The following is a 27850-nucleotide window of genomic DNA, read 5'->3' as shown; positions in this document are numbered from 1 at the left end:
TCATCCTAGGAACCATTCTCTTAAATCTTGGGTGGAACTTTTCTAAACCTCTTCCTTCTTTAATCTGTCAATCTCAATGAAATGCTACATGTTGGTTTTCAGAAATCTGTTGATAAAGTCCAACATAAAAGGTTAGTATGCAAAATTAAATCATGCAGCATTTGGGATTTGAATTATTTAATTATAAAAACAATTAGAAAGGGTTTTTGTGAGGCCATAATTAGAAAACCATACAGATTTGACCTCTTCATTGAAGAAAACACAAAGAGTGCAAACAAGATTCACTAGACAGATTCTTGGGATAGAAGACCTGTATTTACTAGAGACTAAAAGAATGGGAGATGATCTCATTGAACACACAAAACAATTCTTACTGATGTAGACAAATGAGATGCAAGCTCAGGGAGTCATAAGGCAAGCTGAGAGGAGATACCTCTTCTCTCAAAAAGTGGAATCATGCAAGTTGTGGAATTTTCAATCCCAGATGGTTGCAGAAGCTAAGTCAATGAATGATTTTAAGGAGGAGAAATATAGATTTTCAAGGAATGGGCAGAGAGCAGGAACGTGCTCTTAAGGTAAGTGATCTTCCATGAATGGAATGAATGATTCAGAGGTCCAATGACCTCTGGCCTATTCCTGCTTCTATTCTCCATACCTCTGTGCAAGGATACTCTTGCAATGGAGGGTGTGCATTACTGGGATTGTGAGTTTGTGACCAAAGAAGAGATTGAGCAGAGAGTGGTTCTTTGCCCTCTAAAATTATTTATTTATTTAGAGATACTGCATGGGTCAGGGCTTTCTGGCCTTCGAACTGCGCTGCTGAGCAACCCCAATTTAACCCTAGCCTAATCAGAGGGCAATTTACAATGACCAATTAATTTACTAACCAGAACATCTTTGGGCTGTGGGAGGACACCAGAGAATCCACTTGGTCCAGGGGAAGATGTGCTGACTCCTTACAGATGATGTTGGAATTGAACTCCAAACTGCGCCCCCTCCCCCTGGCCTGTAATGGCATCGTGCTAACCGCCACGCTACCATGGCACTCAATTAAAAAGATTGGTGATCTCATTGAAACATACCAAATTCTAACAGAGTAAGTGTGGAGTTGGTGTACCCTGTAGCAGGTTGTCCTGAAATGGTGATCACTATCTCAAGAGGCAAACAATTTGCTGGACAAATTCTGCAGGCTGAGCAACATCGGTGGAGGTGGGGGGGGGGGGAGGAATTGTTGGTGTTTTGCTTGGAAGCCTTGTAACATTCCTGATACATAGTTTTGACCCAGAATATTGCCAGCTCCTTTCCCCGGTCAGATGCTGGTCGAACCGCTGAGTCAGTTTCCTGTGTCACATCTCAAAATAGCCAGCGAGTTATCCAGTGCTGAGATGAGGTTGATCTCCTTCATCCAGAGAGAGGCAAACCTTTATAATTCTTAACCCAAGAGATGCATTATCTCAGTGTGTGAAAGACAGAAACTGACAGATATTTGGATATCAAGCGGGTCAAAGGATATAAGATAAGTGCCAGAAAGTGGCATTGAAGTAAATGGTTAGCTACAGTGGAAGAGAAGCCACAAAGAACTGAGTGGGCTTTTGTCCTTACATTTTATATTCATTAGAGATACAATGTTGAAGTCTCTATTTATATGGTGATGTTCCTTAACTTTCATTCAATTGAAGGAGGTAATTTGGCCCATGCCATCTCTCAGGGCATTGCCCCCAGTACCATCACTTGCCCCTTTAATTCATAATCCATCCTCCTATGCAAGGGTCAAAATCGAGTGGCCAATTACCCGCCAGCACATTTTTGAAATGTGGGGGAAGAACTCGAATGTTTGGAGGAAAAACAGAGGTCACAGGGGAAAACGTGCAAATTCCACACATCTTTCTAAAGGGCACATCAGGTTTTGATATTAGCAGGTAAATGAAAAATGGACATAACCCACTGCTTTATACTCAGCTCCTAGAGAAACAATAAGAGCTAATTACCTTGTGACTTCATTTTCCTTCTAATCCAGATCATTATCATGGCGATAACAAGGCCGAGTACAGCTACTGCAGCAATTCCACCCACGTAGAGCAAAAAATCTGACCGAAGAGGCGGTTCTATATCTACAAAACATAAGGAGGCACCATGGTGTCAATGGTAAACTATGTGGTACAAAGTTTAATTAGCTACACATTATCATTACATGCATCTGCAAAGCTTAAAGTAGAATGTTTTGAGCCCCTGTTCATATCTGCACTGATTGGTTTCATGTTAATGAAGAAATATTGCACTTTGTCACTCCCCAAAGGTTTCACTGTAGCTGCCATTTCACCTCATCAATGCAACATGTGTATCAGGAGCTGGAAATTCCAAAGACATCGAAATTATTTACAAATTGACCATAGGTAAGATTCTGACAATCGGTCTTTAAATATGTAGTTTATAAAACAGGGATTACTCTCATCAAGGAGTGAGATTCCCTTCCCCCAACAAAAGGTGCACCGAACAGACCCAAAAACAAATAGGAAAAGGTTATGTTATTTGGATACATTCACCGAGTACAGTCGTGGAAGAATCTGTACCCGGTGCTTCTAGTGAATCACTGAGAAAAATAGAACAACTGCAGAAGAGTCTGTGGTAGGTATATTCATATAATGCTTCGGCTTCCATTTGTTAGAGATTGTGAGGCCATTTTAAGTGAAGGCATGACTTTCCAGCAGAAGATCAAACAGGGTGATCAGTAAAGAAAAGAGGTAAATAAGCAATTGCTGGGAATCATTGAAGACATAGTAGAGCGAGATCTTCAAATTAAGAAAGGGCATTGTTTTAATCCATTGTTCATACACAGCACACACATATAAATGTGTGACATTTGCAGACAAGGTTGCCTCTAGGCCGAGGGAGCAAATTGTATTTTATTTGACGGGTGGATGCAAGAGCAAGGAGACCTAAAGTTGGCAGAGTACTTTGATTAGATTATTAACAATGCTAATAGGATACTTGGTTTTGTAAATAAAGGGTTCAAGGTAAAAAAACAAGAAAGTCAAGGTAATTTATTGAAACATCACTATTTAAGCCTTATTAAAAGCTTCATGAGTGATGAAAACATAATATTCAAAACTGGGAGGGTTTTCCAGAGTTTAGAATTCCTTTGTTAAGCAGGTTAATGACTAGAGGTCAGATAGAAAGTAACTAATAAAGAATTAAAGGGAAAATGAGGAAAACCTTCTTCCACAGAGGGGGGTTAGGAATTGATGAAGACAAAATGAAAGTATGGTATAAGTAGATTCTATAAGGGCACCAGAAGGCAAGCATAACTGCAAGGTCATGGGGTATGGGAGTGATACACCATTAATAATTCTCAGAGACGGAAGGCGAACGATAGGCTTTTATTAGCTGCAAGAGACCATAATTGGTAGCAAGAGACCACCACACAACATCCTGGAGACTGAGGGAGGAGCAGTGCCTCCAATCGCCTTTTTACAAGGGTCTGTGGGAGGAGCCACAGGAGCAGTCAGCAGAGGGACGTGTCCAGACAGGTATATGAGGTTCACCACAGGGAGCAAGTCAGATAACCTCTTCAAAGAACTGGGGAGGCACAATGAATAGCAATGCCTCCTTTTCCTCTGAAGGATTCCAAGTTTTTGGCCTTGTATGACGGATGCACTATGAAGAACATGGGAAATTGAGAGTGGACCAAGCAAATAACTGACACTCACACCTTTGGGAGCATGCAGGATCATGGAGACTTCAGCTTAGGATGTGTATTATGTTCACTTGTGTGAAGCATTCAAGTAGCATCACCTTACTTCATTGGATGCACGATAGCTTCATAATAAGCTATCACAGTACATGTGGATAGTCTACTTTGTTGTTGCAGATCTAGGAATGCAGATCCATAATTGCTTGAAAGTGTCATCACAGGTAGATACAGTGGTATTGTAAAGAGAGCTTTTGGCACATTGGCCTTCATAAATCAGAGCATTGAGTACAGGAGTGTTGTGTGCAGTTCTTGTCACCTACCTACAGGAAAGGTAACAGTAAGATTGGAAGAGTACAAAGAAAATCTGTAAGGTTGTTGCTGGGACTTGAGGACCTAAGTTATAAGGAAAGGTTGAATGGGTTATGACTTCATTCCCTGGAGTTTAGGGGAATGAGGGGAGATTTGATAGGGTATACAAAATTATGAGTATAGATAAAGTAAGTACATGCAGGCCTTTTCCCTTGAGGTTTGGTGAGACTAGAACTAGAGTTCATAGGTTTAGGGTGAAAGATGAAATACTTAAGGAGAACCTGAGGGGGAAAATCATAAAGAAAGAGATTCTGCAGATGCTGAAATATGAGGGGCAACTTCTTCACTCAGAGGGTGGTTTGAGTGGGGAATAAGCTGCCAGTGGAAATGGTACAGGTGGGTTTGATTCCAATATTTAAGACAAGTTTGGATAAGTACTGTACATGAATGGGAAGGATATGGTCCAGGTGAAGGTCAATGGGACACCACAGACTGGAGGGGCAGAAGGGCCTGTTTCTCTGTTGTAGTGCTCTTCGACTTTAAGATGAAACCCAATCCCGTACAAAGTTCACGCATCCGCTTTAGGTCTAGGATCAGTGACCAGCTGCCAACAGTAGAATTTTTTTTCATGGAGACTAACAATTTTCCACAGCCCAAATAAAAATGACCACAGAATGGACCCTTTTCCAACTTGGATCCTTCCAAATGGGCCAGTGTAACATTCTTCTGTGCATTTGCCAACACAGCTTAGAAGAAATAGAAAAAAGGATCAATCGCACAACTGACTGACACATCATCTTTATATAATCAAAGTCTTGCATTTCAAATCGGAATCTTTAAAAAATCAATTCTTTCACTGCACTATAAGCTGAATTTTCTACAATCACAAGTGGTATCTCCTCTGTCCACTGTTTAGATTTTTTTTTAGACCGAAGCCTCACTGGCCCTTTCAGCTTAGGATTCCCAGTGCAGTCAAAGTTACACACTGTGCAGTAGCTAAAGTTGCCAGAGGTTATGAACAGTTCGTAATCCCTGGGGAGTAATTATACCGTTCCTGATATTTCACTACCACATTGTATTGCAAAGGAACGACAGTATTATGATTATAGTCTGTTACTAGTTATGGAAATAAGTACTTTTTTAAATCAATTACTATTTCACAAAAATATTAAAGTAGGAGTTATACAAATACAAATGACTATATGAAAAATCTTTCACTATTTGTATCAAATGCCTTTTAAGAAAGCTATCATTACGTTCAACACTCAGTGGAGATCAGCTTGAATGGAGCAAACAGAGGTATGCCTACAACTTTGATGACAGTTCAGAAACATAGAAAGTCTACAGCACATTACAGGCCCTTCGGCCCACAATGTTGTGCCAACCGTGTAACCTACCCTAGTAGCTGCCTAGAATTTCCCTGCCGCACAGCCCTCTATTCTTCTAAGCTCCATAAGCTTATGAGAGTCTCTTAAAAGACCCTATTGTATCTGCCTCTACCACCTTCGCTGGCAGTGCATTCATTCCATGCACCCACCACTCTCTGTGTGAAAAACTTACCTCTGACATCCCCCTTGTACCTGCTTCCAAACACCTTAATACTATGCCCCTTGTGTTAGCCATTTCAGCCCTGGGAAAAAGCCTCTGGCTATCCACACGATCAATGCCCCTCATCCTTTCATTCCTTTCAAACAGAACTTCATGTTAAGACTGCAGAATCACAATTTTTCTTCTATTTCTGCATAGTTAACAAGTGCATTTATAACAATGTTTTGCAATATTCTAAAGGGAACTTAATTGTAAATAATAATTGCTGAGGCAAAATCCCCATCTGATTTTAGAGAAATGTTATCATTTGTTTGATCTGAGATATAATATATTGTTGCTACAAGATTAAAATGAGTTAACTGGTTTTGATCACAATCCATTCTAAAAGTGAGCTCTGATAGTGCTCGGAAGCTACAGTTCTCCCCCCTATTTGTTCATTGGCAGGGTTCACCTCAGACATTTGAAGAAGTTTGGAATGTGTCCCCAAACACTAAGGACTTTCTACAGGGGCACAATTGGGAGCATCCTGACTGGCTGCATCACTGCCTGGTATGGCAACTGTGCTTCCCTCAATCACAGGACCCTGCAGAGAATGGTGCAGACAGCCTGGCACATCTGTAGATGTGAACTTCCCACTGTTCAGGACATTTACAGAGAAAGGTGCGTAAAAAGGGCTCGGAGGATCATTGGGGACCTGAGTCACCCCAACCACAATCTCTTCCAGCTGCTACCATCTGGGAAACAGTACCAGGGCATAAAAGCCAGGACCAACAGGCTCTGGGACAGCTTCTTCCACCAGGCCATCAGACTGACTAATTCATGCTGATACAATTGTGTTTCTATGCTATATTGACTATCTTGTTGTACAAACTATTTATTATAAATTGCACATTGCACATTTAGACAGAGACGTATAGATTTTTACTCATGTATGTGAAGAATGTATGAAATAAAGTCAATTCAACTCAATCATCAATTGTGCAGTTCCAATGAGAAAGTGAAAATTGTTGAACTGCAATGATCCTGTGATGAATACCCTCCTTCCTGTTTAATAGGAAGTTCAAGTATGATAACTAAACAATCACAGAGGAAAAATGATATATCTCCAAGGGAAGAAGGTGTGTGTGTGTGTGTTGAAGCAATAGTGCAGCTCAGAATGTCACCATGTGTCTCAATCCAGATAATGAAGGCCATGGGTTTGGGAAGGTCTTATTGAAATAAATCTCAGCAGTCTGTTGCATCTTGTAGATAGCACACATTGTATCCAATGTTGGTGATGGAGGAGTGAATGTTTAAGCTTAAGAATGGTCACTTTAAACACAGTTTAAAAATTAACTAAGGAGGTACTAAATAAATTTGCATTGTTGAAATTCAAATCTACCTTTTAATTGAGCTGTACAATGAATCTGAAAGTGGGAGAATTGAGAGGAAGATGGATCTCGTGACCAGTTAGAATGGGTAGAAGCAAGGTAATAGACACAATGGGATGAATAGTTTGAAGTGTGTGTACTTTAATATTGGAAGTATTATGGATAAAGTTGATTAATTTAGAGCATGGATCAGTTCATGGAACTATGATGTTGTGACCATCACAAAGTCTTGGTTGAGAGAGGAACAGGAATGTTAATATCTCAGGGTTTTGATGTTTTAGAAAAGTTCAAGAGGGAGGTAAAAAGAGATGGACAAGTGGACTCCTACTCAGGGACAGTATCACAGCTGCACCCAGAGGGGACATAATAGAGTACTCGTCCACTGAATCTATATGGGTAGAATTTTTTTAAAAAATAGGAAAGATAAAGTCACTCTGGTGTGATCTACAGACCTCCATTTAGCCAACAGCATATCAAGGAACAGATATGCAGGCAGATATGGGAAAGATAGAAAAACAACAGGCCTTGTTCTGGGTAATTTCAAATTGCCTAATATAGACTGAGACATTGTTGGTGTAAGAGGTTTAGATGGCGCCGACTGTGTTAGATGCATCAGGTGGGGTTTTTCAAATCAACGTGTACATAGTCTAACAAGAAGAGATGTCATACTGAGCCTGGTATTGGAGAGTAGGCCTTGCCAGGTGACTGACCTCTTCAGTGGGTGAACGGTTAGGAACAGAGATCACAGTTCCTTAAGTTTTAGGATATAGGCAAGGATAGAACTTGGAGCTGGGCAAATTACGAGAGCATTAGGCAGGAACTAGGGACCATAAATGGGGAACAGTTGTTATTGAGTGTGTCCTTATCTGGAATGTGGAAGATGCTTAAAGACCAACTGCACAGTATACAGGGTGGATTTGTTCCACCAAGAAGTCAGTCAAGGGTGGCAAGGTAAGGGAACTGTGGATGTTGAGAGAGATGGTGATGAAGAAAACAGAAATGTATGTAAGGTTGAGGAAGGTAAAATCAAACATAACCATTGAGGATCATTAAAAGCTAGGAAAAAAACCTCAAGAAGCGAATTAGGAAAGCCAGGAGGGATCATGGGAAGTCCTTGGCAAGCAGGATTAAATAGAATCCCAAGGCATTCTATACAGATATTAAGAGCAAGAGTATAAATAGGAAGTGGGTAGGACCACTCAAAGATAAAGGAGGGAACATGCTGACACAAAGAAGTGTATTAATTGAGTACTTTGCATCAGTATTTACCGAGGAAAAGGATGTGGAGAATAGGGAGATAAGTATGGAGTGTACTAAATTGCTAGGACATTTTGAGATAAAAAAGAATGTAAAGTTACATCTCCTAAACAACGTTAAAGTGGATAAGTCCTGATGTGATATATCTCAGGTTATTGGGAGGGGTAAGCGATAAGATTGCTGGTGCCATGACTAATATCTTTGTATTCTCTCTAGCTACCGCCAAAGGCCCAGGGCACTTCTTTTTTATTTAATCTTTTTATTAATTTTAAACAAACATAAATGAAACATGAAAACAGAGAGTTTGAAAGTACATAATTAATAGGTTATATATTCATATAGATGATAATCCATATATAGTAATCTCCCAAACTCATAGTAATTACGAAAAAAGGGAGTAAATAAGAAGAAAAAAAATCCCCAAAAAAGAAAAAAACCTGACCAACAAGGGCCATTGCATTTTGTCAAATATACACAGTAACATCAATAACTCCGCACCTCCATCCAAATAATTAAGGATAATAAAAGCAGGGTTTAGGAAAAGTCAGTTTAACTGATATGGAAATGTTGGATAAATGGTCTCCAAGTTTCTTCAAATTTAACTGAAGAATAAAAGGCAACACTTGTAATTTTTTCAAAGCTCAAACAAGAGATAGTTTGAGAAAACCACTGAAATATAGTTGGAGGATTAATTTCTTTCCAGTTCAATAGGATAGATCTTCTAGCCATTAACGTAACAAATGCAAACATCTGTTGAGCTGAGGGGGATAAACAAATATTATCCACCATTGGTAAACCGAAAATTGCAGTAATAGGATGTGGTTGCAATTTGATATTCAGAACTGTTGAAATAATACCGAAAAAGAGCACTTCTAATAAGCAAATGTTATTCTATTACTCAAGAAGGGAACAGATATTATCTTGGAAACTACTGATCGGTGAGTCTTACATCAGTGATAGGGAAAGTACTAGTCAAGATTCTCAGGGATAGGACTTATCAATATTTGGCCTCATTAGGGCAGTCTATGGCCAGTTGTGTCTTATGAACTTGATTAAGTTTTAAGGAGATAATGAATGTGATTGATGATGGATGTTGTCAACATGGATTTTAGTAAGGCATCTGACAAGATCCTCATTGAAGACTAGTCTAAAGATGAAGATGCATGGGATCCACGTTGAATCAGCCATTTGGATTCAGCATCGGTTTGCCCATAGTAGAGAGTGGGTAATGGTCGATGGGACCTTTGCTGGCTGGAGGCTGTGATTAGTGGTGTTCTGTGGGGATCAGTACTGTTTGTAATTTAGTTAAATTACCTGGATAAAACATAGATGAATGGGTTGTAAGCTGGCAGACAATATGAAGATTGGTAGTGTTGTGGGTAACATAGACTGACAAAGGATATAGTGGGATAAAGCTCAGTTGTAGATATAGTTGGACAAATAGCAGCTGGAGTTTCAGCTGTGAAGTGCTGTGTTTTGGGAGATCAGACTTAAAGGAAGAGTACACTTAATGGTAAGACCATTAACTGTATTGATGTGCAGAGAGATCTTGGGGTCCAAGTCCATAGCTCCCTAGAAGTAGCAACTTAGGGTTGTAAAGAAGACATATGGCATGCTTGCCTTTATAAGTTAAGGAATTGAATTCAAGAGTTGGGAAGGTATGTTGTGGCCTTATAAAAGTCCAGTTTGGCCACATCTGAAGTATTGCATTCAGTTCCGGTCATCCCGTCATTAGGAAAAACGTTGAGGCTTTGGATTGAATGTGAAAAGGTTTACCAGGTTGCTGTCTGGATCAGAGGGTGAATGTTATAAGGGGAGGTTGTACAAACTTGGGCTGTTTTCACTGGCACAGCAGAGGGGAGATCTGATAGAATTTATAAGATTATGAGTGGCATAGATACAGTAGACAGCCAATATCTTCTTTTTGCAGGGTTAAAATGTCCAGTATCAGAGGCCATGCATTTAAAAGTGAGAGAGGCTAAGTTCAAAGGAGATGTGCAGGTCAGGTTTTTTTAATACATTCACAGGGAGCAGTGGGTACCTGGGATGTGCTGTCTGGGATGGTTGTGGAGACAAATGCAATAGAGGTACTCTGGAGGCTCTCAGATGCAAGAAATAGGATATGGACATTGCACAGATAGAAGGGATTGGTTTAGTTGGGCATTTGATCACTCATTAATTAGTTCAGCACAACACTGGGGGACCCAAGAGACTGTTTGGATTCTGGACTAGTTCTGTGATTCATGTTTTTAATACAATTAGCATGTTAGATAATGTAAGCATGAATATTTTCTGCAAGAGGATCTTTCAAATAATCCAATCTATAAATGTTTGTAAGTAGGAGAGGACAGATCAGTTGATAATAGTATTGTTGTGAGTAATAAGCCATCAATTAGACAAAACTAAAAGCCTCCGTTATGTCCATTTCAAAGAACCTTGCATAGTTAGAGAGGAACAGCACCTTGTAGTACCCCTGTAACAAACTATTAATGAAGATATTTATTATTTTCTAGAACAACAGCATTAGAAGCTTAATTGCCAGATTAAGGATATAAAGTAAAAAGCCTGATGCAATGTAATTTCCCGACCTTCCCTTGGGAAAGTTATGTCCCAACTCACGGGTGGATCTAATGATTAACCTTAGGAACAATTTGCTTCATTTGTCTTCCTATAAAGGCATTTGTACAAAAAGATTTTAAAAGATTCAAAGCAAAATGACTAAAAACAATTTTTTTTGCATTTAAAATTTGGGGTAGTTAAAAGGAAATCAATTACCTTTGCAAACTGGCAACATATTTGTCCAGTTTCCTGAACCCGTACACTCAATTTCAGCTGCTCCTTTCAAAGCAAAACCCTTCACACAGCTCACTTCACACTTCGAACTGTAACGAAACTTTCCGAATGGATGGGTGCAGTTCATTGAGCCACGATACGGTGTATTCAGTGCATCACATTGCACAGCTGGAAAAAATGCAGACCTCTGTCAGTTGTTTTGTGTGATGGCTCTTAATAGGAAATCTTCACTGATGATTACATTGCAGTACCTTAGAGTAAACAGGGCAAATCAAGCACAGATTTCCTATTCGATTCACTTCATTTCTATCATATTTCCATTTCATTAACGTGAAAATTATTTTCTTTTTAACAGATACCATCAATGTGTGCTGTTCACAGCAATAAGACAACTTGCAAAAGAAGGAGCAGCTGGAAACCAGAGGCACTTGTGAGTGAAGCACTCCTCTTTGCACCTCTCATTGTTCACTCCTCCTTATTGGGAATAATTTGAAATCCATCCATAAAGTTGATTATTTCAAATCAGTTACCTTATATCATTGCAAATCATTACAAATGAGGCCTGCCATAATAGAAACAGAAACATAAAAAACATAGAAATCTACAGCACATTACAGGCCCTTTGGCCCACAATGTTGTGCTGACCAGAATTTCCCTACCACATAGCCTGCTATTTTGCTAAGTTCCATGTACCTATCTAAGAGCCTCTTAAAAGACCCTATTGTATCCACTTCCACTACCGTTGCCGGCAGTGCATTCCACGCACCCGCCATTCTGTGTGAAAAAACTCAACTTTGACATCCCCTTGTACCTATATACAAGCACCTTAAGCTCTCTTATGTTAGCCATTTCAGCCTGAGAAAAAGCCTCTGACTATCCACATGATCAATGTCTCTCATCATCTTCTACACCTCTATCAGGTCACCTCTCATCCTCCGTCGCTCCAAGGAGAAAAGACCGAGTTCACTCAACCTATTTTCACAAGGTATGCTCTCTAATCCAGGCAAAATCTTTGTATATCTCCTCTGCACTCTCTCTATAGTATCCACATCCTTCCTGTAGTGAGGTGACCAGAACTGAACATTCGTCAAGTGGGGCCTAACTAAGGTCATATATAGCTATGACATTACCTCATGACTCTGGAACTCAATCCCACAGTTGATGAAGGCCAACACACTATATGCCTTCTTAACAACACTGTCAACCTGCACAGCAGCTTTGAGTGTCCTATGGACACAGATCCTAACATCTCATTCATTTGTTTTTCAGAAGGAACTTTGGCAATATTTATAAAACACCACATTAGGACAAATGGTCATAAATATTGGTCTAGTTTGCTTCAATTTTGTAAAAGAGCAAACTCACAACCTCTGAGGCCACACTTAGAAAATCTCAAAAAAGTATGTCAAACTGTGATGATAATCACAACTACAGCACTCTCCCTCTCCTGCCCCCCACCCCAGCAGCACTACCATTAAACTTCCTGAGTCACCTCACTTCAATTTCCCAGTATTATACTTTCAACTTATTTCTTTCTCAGCAGAATTTTTCATATTATCTGACACCTCTGCAACTGTCCCAATGATAGATCCAGTCTTAATCATAAATCTCCCCAGCACTACCAATGCTATGTGTTGTCCAGAAGCTAATTAAAAGATTTTTAAAGACTTAGTAGTTATATATGGCTTTTCATCTCCCATTTGTAAATTTAGGCACCTTTTCCTTACGTGCAAATACAGCAGCCACAACAAAACAAAACAACAACCAGGCTACAGACACTGGGGTGTCAGAGTGGCATAAATTTCCACACTATTGGGATATTTTCCAATTATTACTCTAACATTTTAATTCACTTTAACATTGTAACACAACACTGTCTAAATGAAGGATGGGAATTGTGAACCTCTGTGTTAGACAAAGCATAGGAATCAGCATCCAATGAGCCAAATGCTAAACCATCGGGATTTCTGAATAATCAGATAGCAGATTATCAGAGTTTTGCTGACAATTTGCATGAGAATTTTTCTTCAATATCACTCAGATTGTTGACCAATTAATATTTTCTATGGGAGCAGAGCACGTACTCTGGCAAGGGAACCTTGGATAACATACAGTTCACATATTTAATTATAGACCTGTATTAGCATGCAGCAATTGTAATTGGGCAGTTCTGTTATTGTTAATGTCTCCTGTCAGTGCACAAGATTTCATGCATTTTTTAATTTATACCATGTCCTCATTTCTCTCTCCTTCCCTTACACTGATCTCAGCGGAACAGATCCAGCAGCTGGCTCCAAAAACAAAAAAAGCAAATGAGTGAATACAATGGGCCACATTGTGCTGGATCTAGCCTTGTTATCTGACTGCTAGCACTTTTCCTGGATGTAGAGGGTCAGGTAAAGTGACCTCTGCATCTATCAGCAAGGAGGAAGCAGGCTCTGATCTTGGGCCTTTGTGGAAAGAGGCAGCACGAAATGTTGGTGCAGCCAATTTTCTTAAATGAAGATTCAAGTTCTGTAGTGCACTTAGTATTTCAGTAATTTTTGAGTAATATTGTAAACATACAGTATTGTTTGATTAAGTATTCTTTGCTTACATAATTCATTGTGATTTATATCATTACATCACCACGTCATATGCTGATGCTTTACTAAAGAAAAACTAAGTAGGCAAACATATCTCAGCTCCTGTGATTTTCTTTCATTTAGAATCTGGAGTTACAAAACAGAATAGTGATGATGAGGAAGTTCTAAAATGAAGCTGAGATGACTACCTGTTGAAGAGCAGCGAGCTGTTAAGAGTTAAAAATGAAGTGCAGCATGTGGTTCTTCAGAAGGGGAGAGGGACAGAGAGCAGACAATATTCTCAGGTTCATAAACAATGATAACTGGGTGATAATAATTATAAATTTGAAACAAAAGAGCAGAAATAGCTGACTACATCAGAAAGATAGAGGCGTTCAATTGCACAACAGATGACTGGAAATGTATACTGAAAGAACTGAGCAGTACTCTGAAGCAAAGGAAATAGCCATTGAAAAATGAGTACCAAAAGGTGGAAAAACATACAGTTTGTTTAGAAGTTTAATTACTCCAACCAAACCAGTGAAAATGAGCTTTGCTGATGTTCTGAATAAAATCCGGGAACATTTAGAACCAAAACCATTGTTGATTGCATTACACTTTTGGTTTCATAAGCAGAATTGAAAAGAAGAGGAGTCTATTACAGCTGAAATTAAGAGGTTATCTGAGCATTGTCAGTTCAGCGTTGGTTTAATGATGCAATGATAGATTGTTTAATTTGTGAAATCTTATTAGAAAGTATTCAAAGGCATTCAAAAACAGCTCCAAACTGAAGCACAACTCACATTTAAAAGAGCAGTTGAAATCACTGTATCAATGGAGACAGCAGCCAGAGATGCAATTGAGTTGCAGTCAGTAATGAAAGTGAGTGCCATTAAATTTGCAATGTCTAAACAGAAACCTGCCTGGCTGAACAAATTGTGTTACTGTTATGGCAGGGATTCACATACACAAAACCAATATAGGTTTAAAGGTGAAACTTGCAGAAAATGCCACAAAGTAGGACACATAGAAAGAATATGTTGGGCAGACAAAAATAAATGGACTGCCCAAGGAGAAGATAAAAGGTCAAGTTGTATTTTCAAAAAGGGTACTAATCTGCATGCTGTTGATTGGTGCTGAGAAGGTTCAAGCAGTGGTGAATGTCCCAAGGCCAAATGATGCATCACAGTTGTATTCCTTCTTAGGGTTTGTTAGTTACTGTAACAGGTTGCTGCCAAACCAGGCTTTTGAGCTCCGCCCTTTGAACTCATTACTATAATTCAGGAAGAAATGGCAATGGACAAAGCAGCGTGCGGTTGTTCTCTAAAAGACAACGGAAATGCTGATGTCACACGTTATGAACCACATTGTCCAGTGAGGCTTGCCTGTGATGTCTCGCCTTATGTCATGTCACATGTTATGAGTGATGAAAGTGAATGCCCCGTAACTTTTGTATCACATTCCCTTACTGCTGCAGAGAAAAATTACACGTGGATTAGCAGAGAGGATTTAAGTCTGATTTGGGGTGTAAAATCTTTCAACCACTACTTGTATGGGAGAGAGTTTGCCCTCATTACTGATCAGAAACCACTAGTGTCCATTTTCAATCCACAGAAGGGTGTTCCACTAACAGCAGAAGCACGAATCAGAGATGGGCTCTGTTTCTTAGAGGACACAATTACAAGATCGAATTCAAGAGGGCAACTCATCATGGAAATGCTGATGGATTGTCCTGTTTACCCTGAGTAAATGAAATGCCTGAAAAATTTACAAAAGAGGACACTCCTCTTGACGTATTATTCTGAATGTAAGTTGAAAGTTTCCCTATTACAGCAGAGATGATCCAAAGGGAAGGCAGCAAAGTTCCCACACTGTCTCAGGTGTAAATGGCTACCCAAAGTGGCAGAAAGGTGCAGCAGAAATTCCAGTTTCTCCGTTTTTACCAGCATCACCATGAAATTGCCTTTGATCTGGGTTGCCTTATGTGGGACTTGAGAGTTGTAGTACCATCCAAGCTGAGAGCTAAAGTGTTGGAGGAGCTATTGTACCTGCTGGTCAACTGCGTGTTCAAAATGAAAGGGTTGGCTCAAAGCTTTGTCTGGTAACCTGGGATCGATCAGATTGATCAACTTGTAGTGCAGTGTTTAGGATGCCTACATTTCAGGAGGATGCCAAGAGCAACACCTCTCCATCCCTGGGAATGGCCTGCATTGTCCTGGCAGAAGATTCATGTGGATTTCACTAAATCATTCAGAGCCACTTCCAGGGTCAACTCTTATAACCACCATGGAGGAGGCTGTGGTGAACTACATATACCTGTCTGGACACGCCCCCCCCCACCCCCGGCTGACTGCTCCTGTGGCCCCTCCCACCGACCCCGGTATAAAAGCGATTGGGGACTCCACCCTGGCCTCAGTCTCCAGGATGCAGTGTGGTGGTCAATTGCTGCTTGTTCTTTTTTCCAGTCAATAAAAGCCGATATCTCGCCTTCATGTCTCAGAGAGAGTTATTGATGGTGCATCAGAGGCCCAAAACCTGAGATTGTTTCACAGCCTTAAATCTTGCCTGCCAAACAGGGTGACACCACCACCCCACACCTCCTCATCAGAAAAGACTACATTCCGCAAGAGTAAGAGATTAAATCCCTATGCCTGATTGTGACAATTTAAAATTTATTTTGCTGTGGATGTCTATATAGTAGTTGTATTATATAGCATAATATAGTATAGTGTGTGTGCATGTGTGTGTGTGTGTGTGTGTGTGCATATGTATTATACATATACACACACATACACACATACATACATATATATAATATGACTAAAGAATAAAACATTACATATGAGTTGAGATGCATCCTATAGTGAGTTTGAGTTTATAGCTAAGCAGCAAGGAGTGTAGTATATTTAATATCTCAGTAATATTTAAATAATATTGTAAATATTGTTTTCTTATGCCTTTTTTGGTGTTTACATTATCCTTTACTATTCGACATAGGAGCAGAATTCGTCCATTGAGTCTGCTCGGCAGGTTATATGTAAGTAGCATATGATAGCATATGGTAATACTTCACCACGTCACATGTGAGCACCTCCCTGAAGGAACACTAAGTAGACAAAATGGATCCTGGTCCCGTGTTTTTCTTTCAATTAGCTTCTGAGTTACAAAACATGACAGGCTCAAGGGACAAATTGACCTGTACTTGCTTTTTACATTGCATTTCTCAGGAATACCCTGACTGCTTGCCAACTGCAAAGTCATTAAAATTGTTTTCAAAAACAACTTAAGGGAAGTTCAAATGCATTTAAATTGTTTAAATTATTTAATTAACTAAAATAGAAATATTAAATTAAAATTACATATCTACACTTACTTCTTTCTCCCAGCACTCGTATGCTAACCTTCCTCACCCTAAACCAGAGGGATGAAGAGAAGTAAACCCATCTCCTCTCTCCATAGTGCACTCCTGGAAGTCTGAATGGTGAGCCTAGTAACAGGAATCTTTACATCCTTTCTATCAGCTTTTAGAGACAGAGAGAGACAAGTTGCATGGAAAGAGTTCTCGTTCCATCAATTCCACACTGACCATGAACTACCCATTTGTACTAATCCCATAATAATCCCATTTTCTCCCCTCATTTTCAGCATCTCTTACCTCTCATTAAGCACAATATCAGTTTAGGAATGTTAAATGCTTACTGTTTCCTTTAAGTAACAATAACGGAGTTGCAGATGATGCTACAACTGATAGGAAGTCATACTGTTGGGTGTCTGCTTGTTGCTATGTTCTTTGGCAGCTGTCTTGTGGGTTGGGGGTGGGGGAGGATACTCTAATGCCAATATTGTTTGAAGAACCCTTTAAAGTCCTTGTTATACAGGATTTATTTCTGCTCTGCTTCTCTTTGTTTTACACTTTTGCCCCGGAGCTGATACCCGAAATCTTGATACCGCTTATGCCTATCAATCTGTATCTTTTTTAAAGGAGAATAGTTAGTCCATTAAATTTTGTGAGCTGGAATGTCAAGGGACTGAACCACCCTGTTAAAAGAAGGAAGGTGTTCTCACATTTCAAACAGTTTAATACAGCTATTGCATTTCTACAAGAGACACCCATTTACAGTTCTGATCATTCCCGCCTTATGTCATGATGGGCGGGGCAGCACTTCCACTCCACCTTTCAGAGTAAAGCTGGGGTGGGGGGGGTGGGGGGGTCTCAATTCTCATTGACCAAAACATTCCCTTTCAGCTCCACAATGCAATATCAGACACAAACAGCCACTTAGTCATCGTCTCGTGGAAATTATATAATACATTGGTAGTGCGGGCTAACATGTATGCTCCTAACTCGGACAAGGTGTGCTTCTTTGAACATTTTTTTTCTGCGCTGCCTAATCTGAGTTCATACTCTCTCATACTAGGTGGAGACTTCAACTGTTGGTTAGATCTAGTGCTGGATCGATTGTCTCCTATTCCCAGAGTACTAAGCAAATCTGCCTCATTAATTCAGTCCTTCCTTTCCAACTATGGCATCTCCGATGTATAGCATTTTCTCCACCCAAATAAGAGAGAATATTCTTTCTTCTCACATATTCATCACACCTTTACTTGAATTGATTTTTTTTTATCGATTATCAGCTGATTCCTTCGGTCTGTTCCTGTGTTTATCAGAGTTGAGTGATATCAGACCATACACCGGGTGGCCTGTCCATAACTTTTCCTGGCCTTCCACAAATAATAAGCATTGGCGTTTCAATTCGACCTTACTGTCAGATAATGATTTTAAAGAGCTGCTAGCTCGACACTCAACCCAGCATGGATAGAAAGCATGGAAGGAACCGTCCAGATTCAAACTGGGAACCACCTGCCTTAAAGTCTGGTGAGGGTGCCACTACAGCACCGGTTCGCCTAAACGACAGAAATACTATCCCACAATTTCAGTGAAGGGTTTATACATGTTTATTTATTTATTGAGATACAGCCCAGAATTGGCCCTTCTGGCCCTTTGAGCCGTGCCAACCAGCAACCATCAATCTAACCCTAGTCTAATCACAGGATAATTTACAATGACCAATTAGCCTACTAGCCTGAACGTGTTTGGACTGTGGGAGGAAACCAGAGCACCTGGAGAAAACCCACGCATTCCGTGGGGAAGACGTACAGTCTCCTCACAGACAACACCGGAATTGAACTCTGAACTCTGACACTCCAAGCTGTCATGCTCACTGCTGTGCTACTCTGGCACTGGCGCTGAGTAAGTCTTTGGATAATACAAAAAGATCTGTACAAATGATTTCAACAATTTCAAGCCTTGGCAATTTTTTTCTGGTGCATTTGCATTTGGTGATCTGCACCATCCACTGTCCATTAGCTTGACACTGTAACCCATCCAACCCACTCAGTGTAAACCCATTGCACCCAGATAGTCACATGTGGAGCTATAGCCGGAATTTCCAATGCAATGAGGCCAGTTCATTGTCCCTTGTTTCAGGTGTTCAGTTTTGGACACCTTATGACTGGAATACAAGATGTTAAGCATATCTGACCCTTGCAGTACAGACTTCCGTGGAGTCAAAGATGCATGCTGAGCTGTAACTGAAGTTTCTAATGGGATGGATATAGTTTATCATCCCTCATTCTGGTTGTGTTATCGTCCGGCAGGTTACAACTGAAATGTCACTTTGATGTTCACCATTCAATTGTGAATACACAGCATACTATTTTGAATGAATGAGCATAAGTAACTATAGTTATAGAAATTGAAAGAAATTTTATAAAGAGTTCAATACATATCACAAGCTAGTTTTGCTTTGATGAGCACAGTACCTCTACATGTGGGCTTTGCTGCTGTCCACTGACCAGAAGCTCTGCATTCAAGTCTGTGTGACCCCACTAATGTGAACCCTTCAGCACAGCTGAAGTCACATGCGGAGTTGAAACTGAAGCTTCCAGTGGAATGGAAACAGTTCATTGCACCATGTTCGGGTTGCATCAGTCTCTCGCAGATTAGAACTGTAGGACAAGAGTAGAATTTTCTCAGCTTTAAATTTTGCAGATATAATACCAATCTTTTATTGGAAATTTTAATATAATTGAAGGCTAACTTTAAAATGAAGTTGTCTAGTACCTTCACAGTTGGGGTTTTGTGCCGTCCATTGCCCATTGCTTTGACACTGTAGATTTTTTGACCCTTTCAATGCAAACCCTTCACCACAGCTGAAGTCACACATTGAACTATAACTAAAGTCCCCAATAGGATGTGAGCAGTTCATCGTCCCTTGTTCAGGGTCTGTCAGTGTCTGACAGGTTACAGCTAAAATATAGAATTTAAATTCCCTTAGCATTTAGAAAAATAAGTAAGGCATGGCAGATTCATGAATTTGTAAAGTGTATAGTATCAAAAAGCAAATCAGCAATAGGAATCTAACATCTATTAGTATTAGCAAGTTAAGACAGGGAAATGAGCTCAGTACCTTTACAGTTGGGAACAGGTGCTGTCCATTGTCCATTGGCTTCACACACAAGCATTTCCGACCCCTGCAGCACAAACCCTTCCGTGCAGTCAAAGCTGCACGTTGAGCTGTAACTGAAGCGTCCAATGGGTTGGGTGCAGTTAACCATCCCTCGTTCTGGCTGTGTTATTGTCTGGCAGGTTACAGCTGTAATGCAATTTTGACTTTCACCATTCAATTGTGAACACACAACTTATTTTTATTAAAGAAACAGGCTAAAGTAGCAATTGTTGTTATAGAAATCGAACAAAATTTTATTAAGTTCAATATATAACACAAGCTAGTTTTCCTCTGATGAATACAACACTCCACATGTGTACAGTCTGCAGTTCAGAAGATCTACATTCAACTCTCTTATCACCAAGAAAGCTTCATGATCATATTAAGCAAAATTGCAAATCCATCCAAAAGGACTGATGATTTGAAAAATTATCTTCCAACACACATGCTTCTCTACCATCTCCAAGATTTATTACTCATGTTTTGATCCTCAATCTTCATGAACTAATATCCTCCCAATTTTAATGAGAGTTGCTTACACAAAGTGTTTTTGGTCACAAGCCAAGGCATTGAAGGTGCTAAAATGCTGTCGTCTAAGAAAGTATTATTTAAATTAAGGAAGTGTTATATTAATGTAACTTCCCTTGTGACTAGAGAGATGGAGTTATTAATTACAGAAAAAATAAGAATAAATTGGATGTGTTCTTGTATTTCTTAAATCTTCATTTAAGAAAATAATGTTCCTACTATTGTTCCTTTAATCTGACAGCAGTTATAAAGATCCTGCAGTGACCTAACCTTGCATGGGATCTGTGAGACGGCCTCACATTAAAATATAGGATGAAAACAATTACGTATTCCATAGAAAATATTATCATCTTGTTAAGGCACTGATACAGATGACCTGGTACGTTACAAAATGTCAAACACAGTGAGTTTAATCTGCTGATACTTGTGCTTTGTCACTCACTGAGCAAGATGTTAAGAGTGAGGAAGTTGTTTTTGGGGTATTTATTGCTTGATTTTGTCATCAATGCGGTGTCAAAATGTTAGAGTTTTTCCAGTGGTTGAGATGGTAAAGAATCAACTTCACAAAGCACTATCAATAGATCTGTCAAATTGCTTGCATACATGTTTACAAGTGAAATTAAATACAGGGAAGGATGATAATCCTGGAGAATTCACTGCAGTTGCAGTACACAGTGAATGTTTGCAGACAACACCCATGACTAAACGTAGGCCAATATTAATTAGATCAAAATCTTCCCAAAAATAAAAATTCAAAAACAATGAGTAACGTAAGAGATAAAGATCAAAAAGTTCAGTTTGCCTTAGATTAATAGATGATTTTGTATCCAAAATTTCCAGAATCATCCATCACAAATCATTTTGCTGACCTTATTTCATAGAGTCATAGAACATTATAGCAGAGAAACTGGCCATTTGGTCCACTCTAGTCTGTGCCAAATCATTAATCTGCCTAGGCCCATTGATCTGTACGGGCCCTCCATACCCCTTCCGTGAATGTATTCAAGGATGCGTGCTTAACCTACCGCTCTCCTCTCTCTACATCCATGACAGAGTGACTAGGTACAGCTCAAATGCCCTGAACAAATTTGCCATTTACACAACAGTTTTTGGCAGAAACTCAGATAGTGATGAGCAGGTGTACAGAAGTGAGATAGATCGGATAGTTAAGTGGTGTTCAACAACAACTTTGCACTCAACATCAGTAAGACCAAGGGACTGATTGTAGACTTCAGGAAGGGGAAATCGAGGGAACATACACCAGTCCTCAATTGGATCAGCAAAGGAAAAGGTGAGCATCTTCAAGTTGCTGTGTGTCAACATCTCTGAAGATCTATCCTGGGCCCAATATATTGATGCAATTACAAAGAAAGCATGTCAGCAGCTATATTTAATTATGTTGGAGGGAATTTGGTATGTCACCAAAGACACTAACAAATTTCTACAGTAATACTGTGGAGAGAACTCTAACAGGTTGCATCACTGTCTGGTATGGAGGGGCCACTGAACAGAACTGGAAAATGCTGCGGAGATTTGCAAACTCTATCAAGGGCACCAGCCTCCACAACGTCAAGGAAATCAAGGGTTATGAAGTAGGAATCTGGGAGGTGATAGGAGGAAGAGGTAAAGGGCTGAAGATAGAGAACCATAGGAGAAAGGGAAGGAGGAGGGTAAACCTCCTACATTCTTACCTCATACCTACACCCCACCCACACACCTTCCCCCTCACTTGGTTTCACCTATCACCTGCCAGCTTATACTTCTCCCCCTCCCACCCCGCCCCCACCTTCTTGTGCAGGCTTCCCCTTCCCCTCCAGTCCTGACGAAAGGTTTCATCCAAAATGTTGATTGTTCATCCTCTCCATAAATGCTACTTGGACTATTGAGTCAGTTCCAGTCACGTCAATATACAAATGATGTGGAAGCTTTAGAGAGGGAGCAGAGGAGATTTACCAGGATGCTGTTTGGAATGTCAGGATGTCTTCTGAAGAAAGTTTCAGCAAGCTATCTCTATTTTCTTTGGAGTGAAGGAGGATGAGAGGCAACTTGATAGAGGAGTATAAGATGATAAGAGGCATAGATAGTGGCCAGCCAACACCTTTTCTCAGGGCAGCAATTGTTAATACTAGAAAAAATAATTTCAAGGTGAGTGGATGAAAGATTAGGGGAGATGACAGGGCTTTTTCGCAGAGTGGCAAATGACTGGAATGCACTGTGGAAGGTAGAGGCTGATACATTAAAGACATTTAAGAGATCTTTAGATAGGCAGACAAATGAAAGGTTATGGGCTCTGTAGAAGAAAAGGGTTAGATTGATCATAGGGTAGGTTAAAATGTTGGCAAAATGATTGTGGGTCAAATACCATTCTAAGTTCCATGAATTCCTAAATCGAACAACATAGCCCCTTACCATAAGCTCAAACCCAAACATGTTAAAAGCAGAACAGACTGCTTGTACAAGAACTGACATGAAATACCTACAGCATACCCCTTCCTACTCACTTAACTCCCCCCTCACTTGGTTTCATCTATCACCTGCCAGGCCGTCTCCCTCCACCTCTTCCCTCACCTTTTTAGTCTGGCTTCTGCCACCTTCCTTTCCAGTCCTAATGAAGGCTCTTTGCCTGAAAAGTCAATTGTTTCTCCTCTCCATATTGAAGTATTGGTTTCAGTTCTGGGAAGGATATGGAGGTGCAGAGGAGACTTACTAGCATGCTGCCTAGATTAGAGAACATGTCTTATGAAGAAAGCTTGATCAAACTAGAGCATTTCCCTTTGGAGCGAAGAAGGATGGGAGGCAACTTGATAGAGGTGTATATAATAAGAGACATTGATAGTGGCCAACCAATATCTTTTTCAGGGCAGCAATTGCAAATACCAGAGGACATCATTTTAAGGTGCGTGGAGGAAGGTTCAGGACAAATGTCAGAGGTAAGTGTCTGGATTGCACAGCAGAGGATTGTGGTGAATGCTGATACTTTGAAGATATTTAAGAGATTTTTAAATAAGCACACAAATGAAAGAAAAATTCAGGGTTAGGGCTAAGTAGGAGGGAAGGTTCAGATTGATTGTGGAATAGGTTACAAAGTTGGCACGGCATTGTGAGCAAAGTGGATCTGTACTGTACTGTTGTGTATTGTAATGTGCAGTTTTAATAAAGCAGATTAGCAATAGAAATCTGATGTTTGTTTTGATATTTAATAATAAAAATTCAAAGTGAAAACTAGTGGAAATGAGCTCAGTACCTTTACAGTTGGGAACAGGTGCTGTCCATTGTCCATTGGCTTCACACACAAGCATTTCCGACCCCTGCAGCACAAACCCTTCAGTGCAGTCAAAGCTGCACGTTGAGTTGTAACTGAAGTCTCCAAAGGGATGGATGCAGTTTACCATCCCTCGTTCTGGCTGTGTTACTATCTGGCAGGATACAGCTGAAATACAATTTGAATTTCACCATTCAATTCTGAATACACAGTATATCATTTTAATGAATGGGCAGAAGTAACTATTGTTATAAATGTAATGTCCTGGTTAAGATGTTTACTGCTGTGCTGTTGGTGTTTCATTTTAGCAGTTAAGAGCAGTCTCTTAGCATGTTTGGATTTGAGCTAAAGGTAAGGGGCTATGCTGTTCAGCTTAGGAATGTTGTGCCAGCCAATCAGGATGGTGGAATTGGGAGAAGGTTCAAGAGAATGCTGGGCACAGAGATTTTTGTGACCAACACTGCTGGTGTGGGTTGAGGACTTTTTGACGGGAGCTGAGAGAAGACAGGCAGGAAGATGGGTGAGGATGCCGTCTCTGTCGCAAAAGGAGTTTGTGCAGATGAATGGCTTCAAGGCGGAAGGACTAGTATTCCCATGGAGGAGACCGTTTGTTAGAGATGGATTCAGAAGGCTGTGCGCACAAAGACCTAGGATCCAGTGTGTGAGTTAAAGACAACTTCAAGATGAGCTCCAACAATTGGACTGGGTTAACTGTAGTGGGCCCTTTTACTTTTTTTCCCTCTCCTTTTCCTAACTGCTTGATAAAGCTGAAATTTGTAAATATACTTTCTTTATATTTGTATGCAGTGTATGATCTGTTACTTCTTGCCAATGACTAATTGCACAAGGACAGTATTCACACAGATTGGGATTCAGGTGGTCGAGGCAGCCCAACTTGCCGGACTGATGGGACGCCCAAGCATTCCGACCTTCGTTAGAGAAAGGCGATTTTCTCACCGCTGAGTCTAGTGGCTGTTAGTGAGGGGCTAATGAGCTGCATCTCTGGAGATTACTGGTAAAAAGGGGCTTCATAGAAATTGAAAGTTTTATAGAAGAGTTGAACACATAACACAATCTTGTTTTCCTTTGATGAATACAATACCTCTACATGTGGGTGCTTCTGCTGTCCAGTGTCCAGAGGCTCTACATTCAAGTGTGTGTGATCCCATTAATGTGAACCCTTCAGCACAGCTAAAATCACACCACGAGCGGTAACCAAAGCGAACGACGGGATGGGTGCAGTTATAGGTTCCTCTGTCTGGACTTCTCAGCATGTCACATTTCACAGCTGAAACATTAGCGATAGTATTCTCATTGATTCTGTTAACGTGCATGGGCCCTGATTTTTCTTGATTTCTAACATGCCAAATAGCAGAAGTGACAGAAGGATGAATTTCTTAACATCAACTATTGAAAATAATTGGAATCCATTGTCCCCAGAAAGTTTGCAGATGATTATCAGCTTCGTGTTTTTAAGGCTGCAGCTATGGGCACGCAGGAATCAGGGGACGTGGACTTCCACTGGAATAATCACCCATGCCTTATTGAACGCAGAGCAGATGAAAAAGCAGAGTAGCCCACTCTTGCTCCTACTTGTTATTTACCCATACTTAATTTTAATCATTTTTTCCTCTCTTCCCACCAAAAATACTTTGCAGAATCATATTAAGCAAAATTGCAAATCCATCCAAAAGAGTGATGATTTGAACACATTTTTTCATTATCTCCAGGATTTCTTTTTGATGTTGTGATATTCATTCTTCACTTAAATATTATCATTGAAGAGTTGATCACATCCCAATCTTATAAAATTGCTTAGGGAAACTGTTTTTGTTCATAACTGAAGACATTGAGGGTGCTCAGACATTCCAGCCCAATTATATACAGTAAAGGTAACTTGTCATGTGGTATCAGAGATTTATAATTTTGAAAGATGAGTAAATTGGATGTGATCTCAACTATGCATCTGGGGAAGGATGTGAGTAGTCATGTATATAGTCCAAATCTTTTTCAGCCTCCTCAGAAAGTAGAGGTGTTGGTGAGCTGTGGAGGGTGTGTTCTGTGACCATGAGAGGTGAGCACTGACAGGAGTTTGAAACTGCTCACAGATTCCACTGCTGTGCAGCCAGTGTGGTGGGGGTGGGGATTGTGAGTGTGTGAGTTTTCCTGAAGTTAATAACCATCCCCTTCGGTTTGTTAACATCGAGCAAGAGATTGTTTGCCTGGCACCAGACCTCAAGCTCCTCCACCTCCCCTCTGTAGGCCCTCTCGCTGCTGATGGTGAGGAGTCTCACCATGGTTGTGTCACCGGCAAACTTGATAACGTGATTGCTCGCATATCTGTCAGCGCAGTCATGTGTGAGCAGTGTGTACGGCAGGGGACTCAGCACACAGTCCTGGGGGGCACTCATGTTGAGGATGATGTGGAGGAAAGAGTGGTTGTGCACCCTGACAATCTGAGGTCTGTTGGTTAGCAAGTCCAACATGTTGGGTATTTAGATTGAAGAGTAGGAGTCTGTTCAAAGTCTGTGGGAAAATAGTGTGAAATGCCAAACTGAAGACTAGAAACAGCATTCTGAAAGAAGTGTCTTTGTTTTCCGGGCCAGGTGCGTGACAGACGCGATGGCATCTGTTGGAGAGTGGTTCTGATGGTAAGTGGATTAGTGAGTGCCCAGTGTAGCAGGAATGTACTCACCACTATGCTTCTGTTTTGTTTTACTGAGTTCTTAAATCATTTTCCTGACCTTATTTCTGACAATTTATTGATGGAGATTGTTTAAAAATTGGCATGACGCAGTACCCTGTTTGACCCACTCAATATATGGCATAAATTCCCTTCCTCAGAGATAAAGTTGCATGTTGAGCTGTAACTAAAGTATCAAGGGATGGGAGCCGTTCATTCCTTCTTGTTCAATCTTTATCAGTTTTGGGCAACTTTTGAATGGAATGCAAGATTTTAAGTTAAAATTAGAAATATGTATGACAGGATATATTCTAAAATGGTCTCAACTTTAAAGATGATAGAGTCATATTTTGCATATTATTTTAAATGTTAATGCCGAATTCCTTGGTACCTGTGCATTTGGGGCTCTGTGCTGTCCACTGCCCATTAGCTTCACATTGTAAATGGTCTGAGCCATTCAGTATAAACCCTTCAGCACAGCTGAAGTCACATGCCGAGTTGAAACTGAAGCTTCCAATGGGATGGGAACAGTTCATTGCACCTTTTTCGGGCTGCATCAGTCTCTCGCAGATTAGAACTGAAGTACAAGAGTAGAATTTTCTCAGCTTTAAATTTTGCAGATGTAATAGCAAATTTTATAGAAAATTGAAAGCTAATGTTAAAATGAAGTTGTTTAGTACCTTCACAGTTGGGGTTTTGTGCCGTCCATTGTCCATTGCTTTGACACTGTAGATTTTTTGACCCTTTCAATGCAAACCCTTCAACACAGCTGAAGTCACACATTGAACTATAACTAAAGTCCCCAATAGGATGTGAGCAGTTCATCGTCCCTTGTTCAGGGTCTGTCAGTGTCTGACAGGTTACAGCTAAAATATAGAATTTAAAGTTCTTTAGCATTTGGAAAGATAAGGCAAGTCACATTCGTACATGAAACTGGAGTGCTTTGGCCATTACCAAGACTTGCTTGTTGAAAGGGGAGAATTCATATGGGTGGAAGTCAGAAGCAGGAAGTGAACAATCACTCTATTGGGAACATTTTGGAGGCCCACTAATAGCAATTGAGAGGAGCAGATAAGTAGGCAGATTTTATAAAGGTTAATAATAGCAATAGCTGCCACGGTGGCTTCAACTTTCCTAAAATTGTTTGGCACCTCTTTAGTGAATAAGGTGTAGATGGGGCAGAATCTGTTAAGTATGCCCAGCAAGGGTTCCTGACAGAGTATGTGAAAGTTTGAAGTTAATAACTCATCGGGGTGATTGATAAGTTTGTGGCCTAAGGTAGAAGGAGAGGAGTTATTAACTTCAAACTTTCTGCATTATCACTGAAAGAGTTGAC

General features: G+C 40.2%; 1 protein-coding gene across 6 annotated transcripts in view; it reads right to left on the bottom strand.

Moving 5' to 3' along the window:
* The window catches only part of LOC132402047 (E-selectin-like), a 68555-nt gene that overhangs the window by 11577 nt on the left and 29128 nt on the right, over positions 1 to 27850 (bottom strand). For 2 of the 6 annotated variants that reach the window (XM_059984550.1, XM_059984551.1), the window contains exons 13-21: positions 27195 to 27380; positions 26906 to 27091; positions 24934 to 25119; positions 23814 to 23999; positions 20003 to 20188; positions 19657 to 19842; positions 19356 to 19541; positions 10951 to 11136; positions 1989 to 2111 (exon numbers count right to left, since the gene is read on the bottom strand). In XM_059984550.1, the coding sequence (XP_059840533.1) occupies positions 1989 to 2111; positions 10951 to 11136; positions 19356 to 19541; positions 19657 to 19842; positions 20003 to 20188; positions 23814 to 23999; positions 24934 to 25119; positions 26906 to 27091; positions 27195 to 27380 (1611 nt within the window). The remainder of the gene's footprint in view (positions 1 to 1988; positions 2112 to 10950; positions 11137 to 19355; positions 19542 to 19656; positions 19843 to 20002; positions 20189 to 23813; positions 24000 to 24933; positions 25120 to 26905; positions 27092 to 27194; positions 27381 to 27850) is intronic. The other 4 variants (XM_059984552.1, XM_059984553.1, XM_059984554.1 and 1 more) reach the window with 4 other exon arrangements.

This window comes from Hypanus sabinus, chromosome 11 (assembly GCF_030144855.1).
Source record: "Hypanus sabinus isolate sHypSab1 chromosome 11, sHypSab1.hap1, whole genome shotgun sequence".
NCBI classification, from domain to species: domain Eukaryota; kingdom Metazoa; phylum Chordata; class Chondrichthyes; order Myliobatiformes; family Dasyatidae; genus Hypanus; species Hypanus sabinus.
This window is presented reverse-complemented; position numbering and strand designations above follow the sequence as displayed.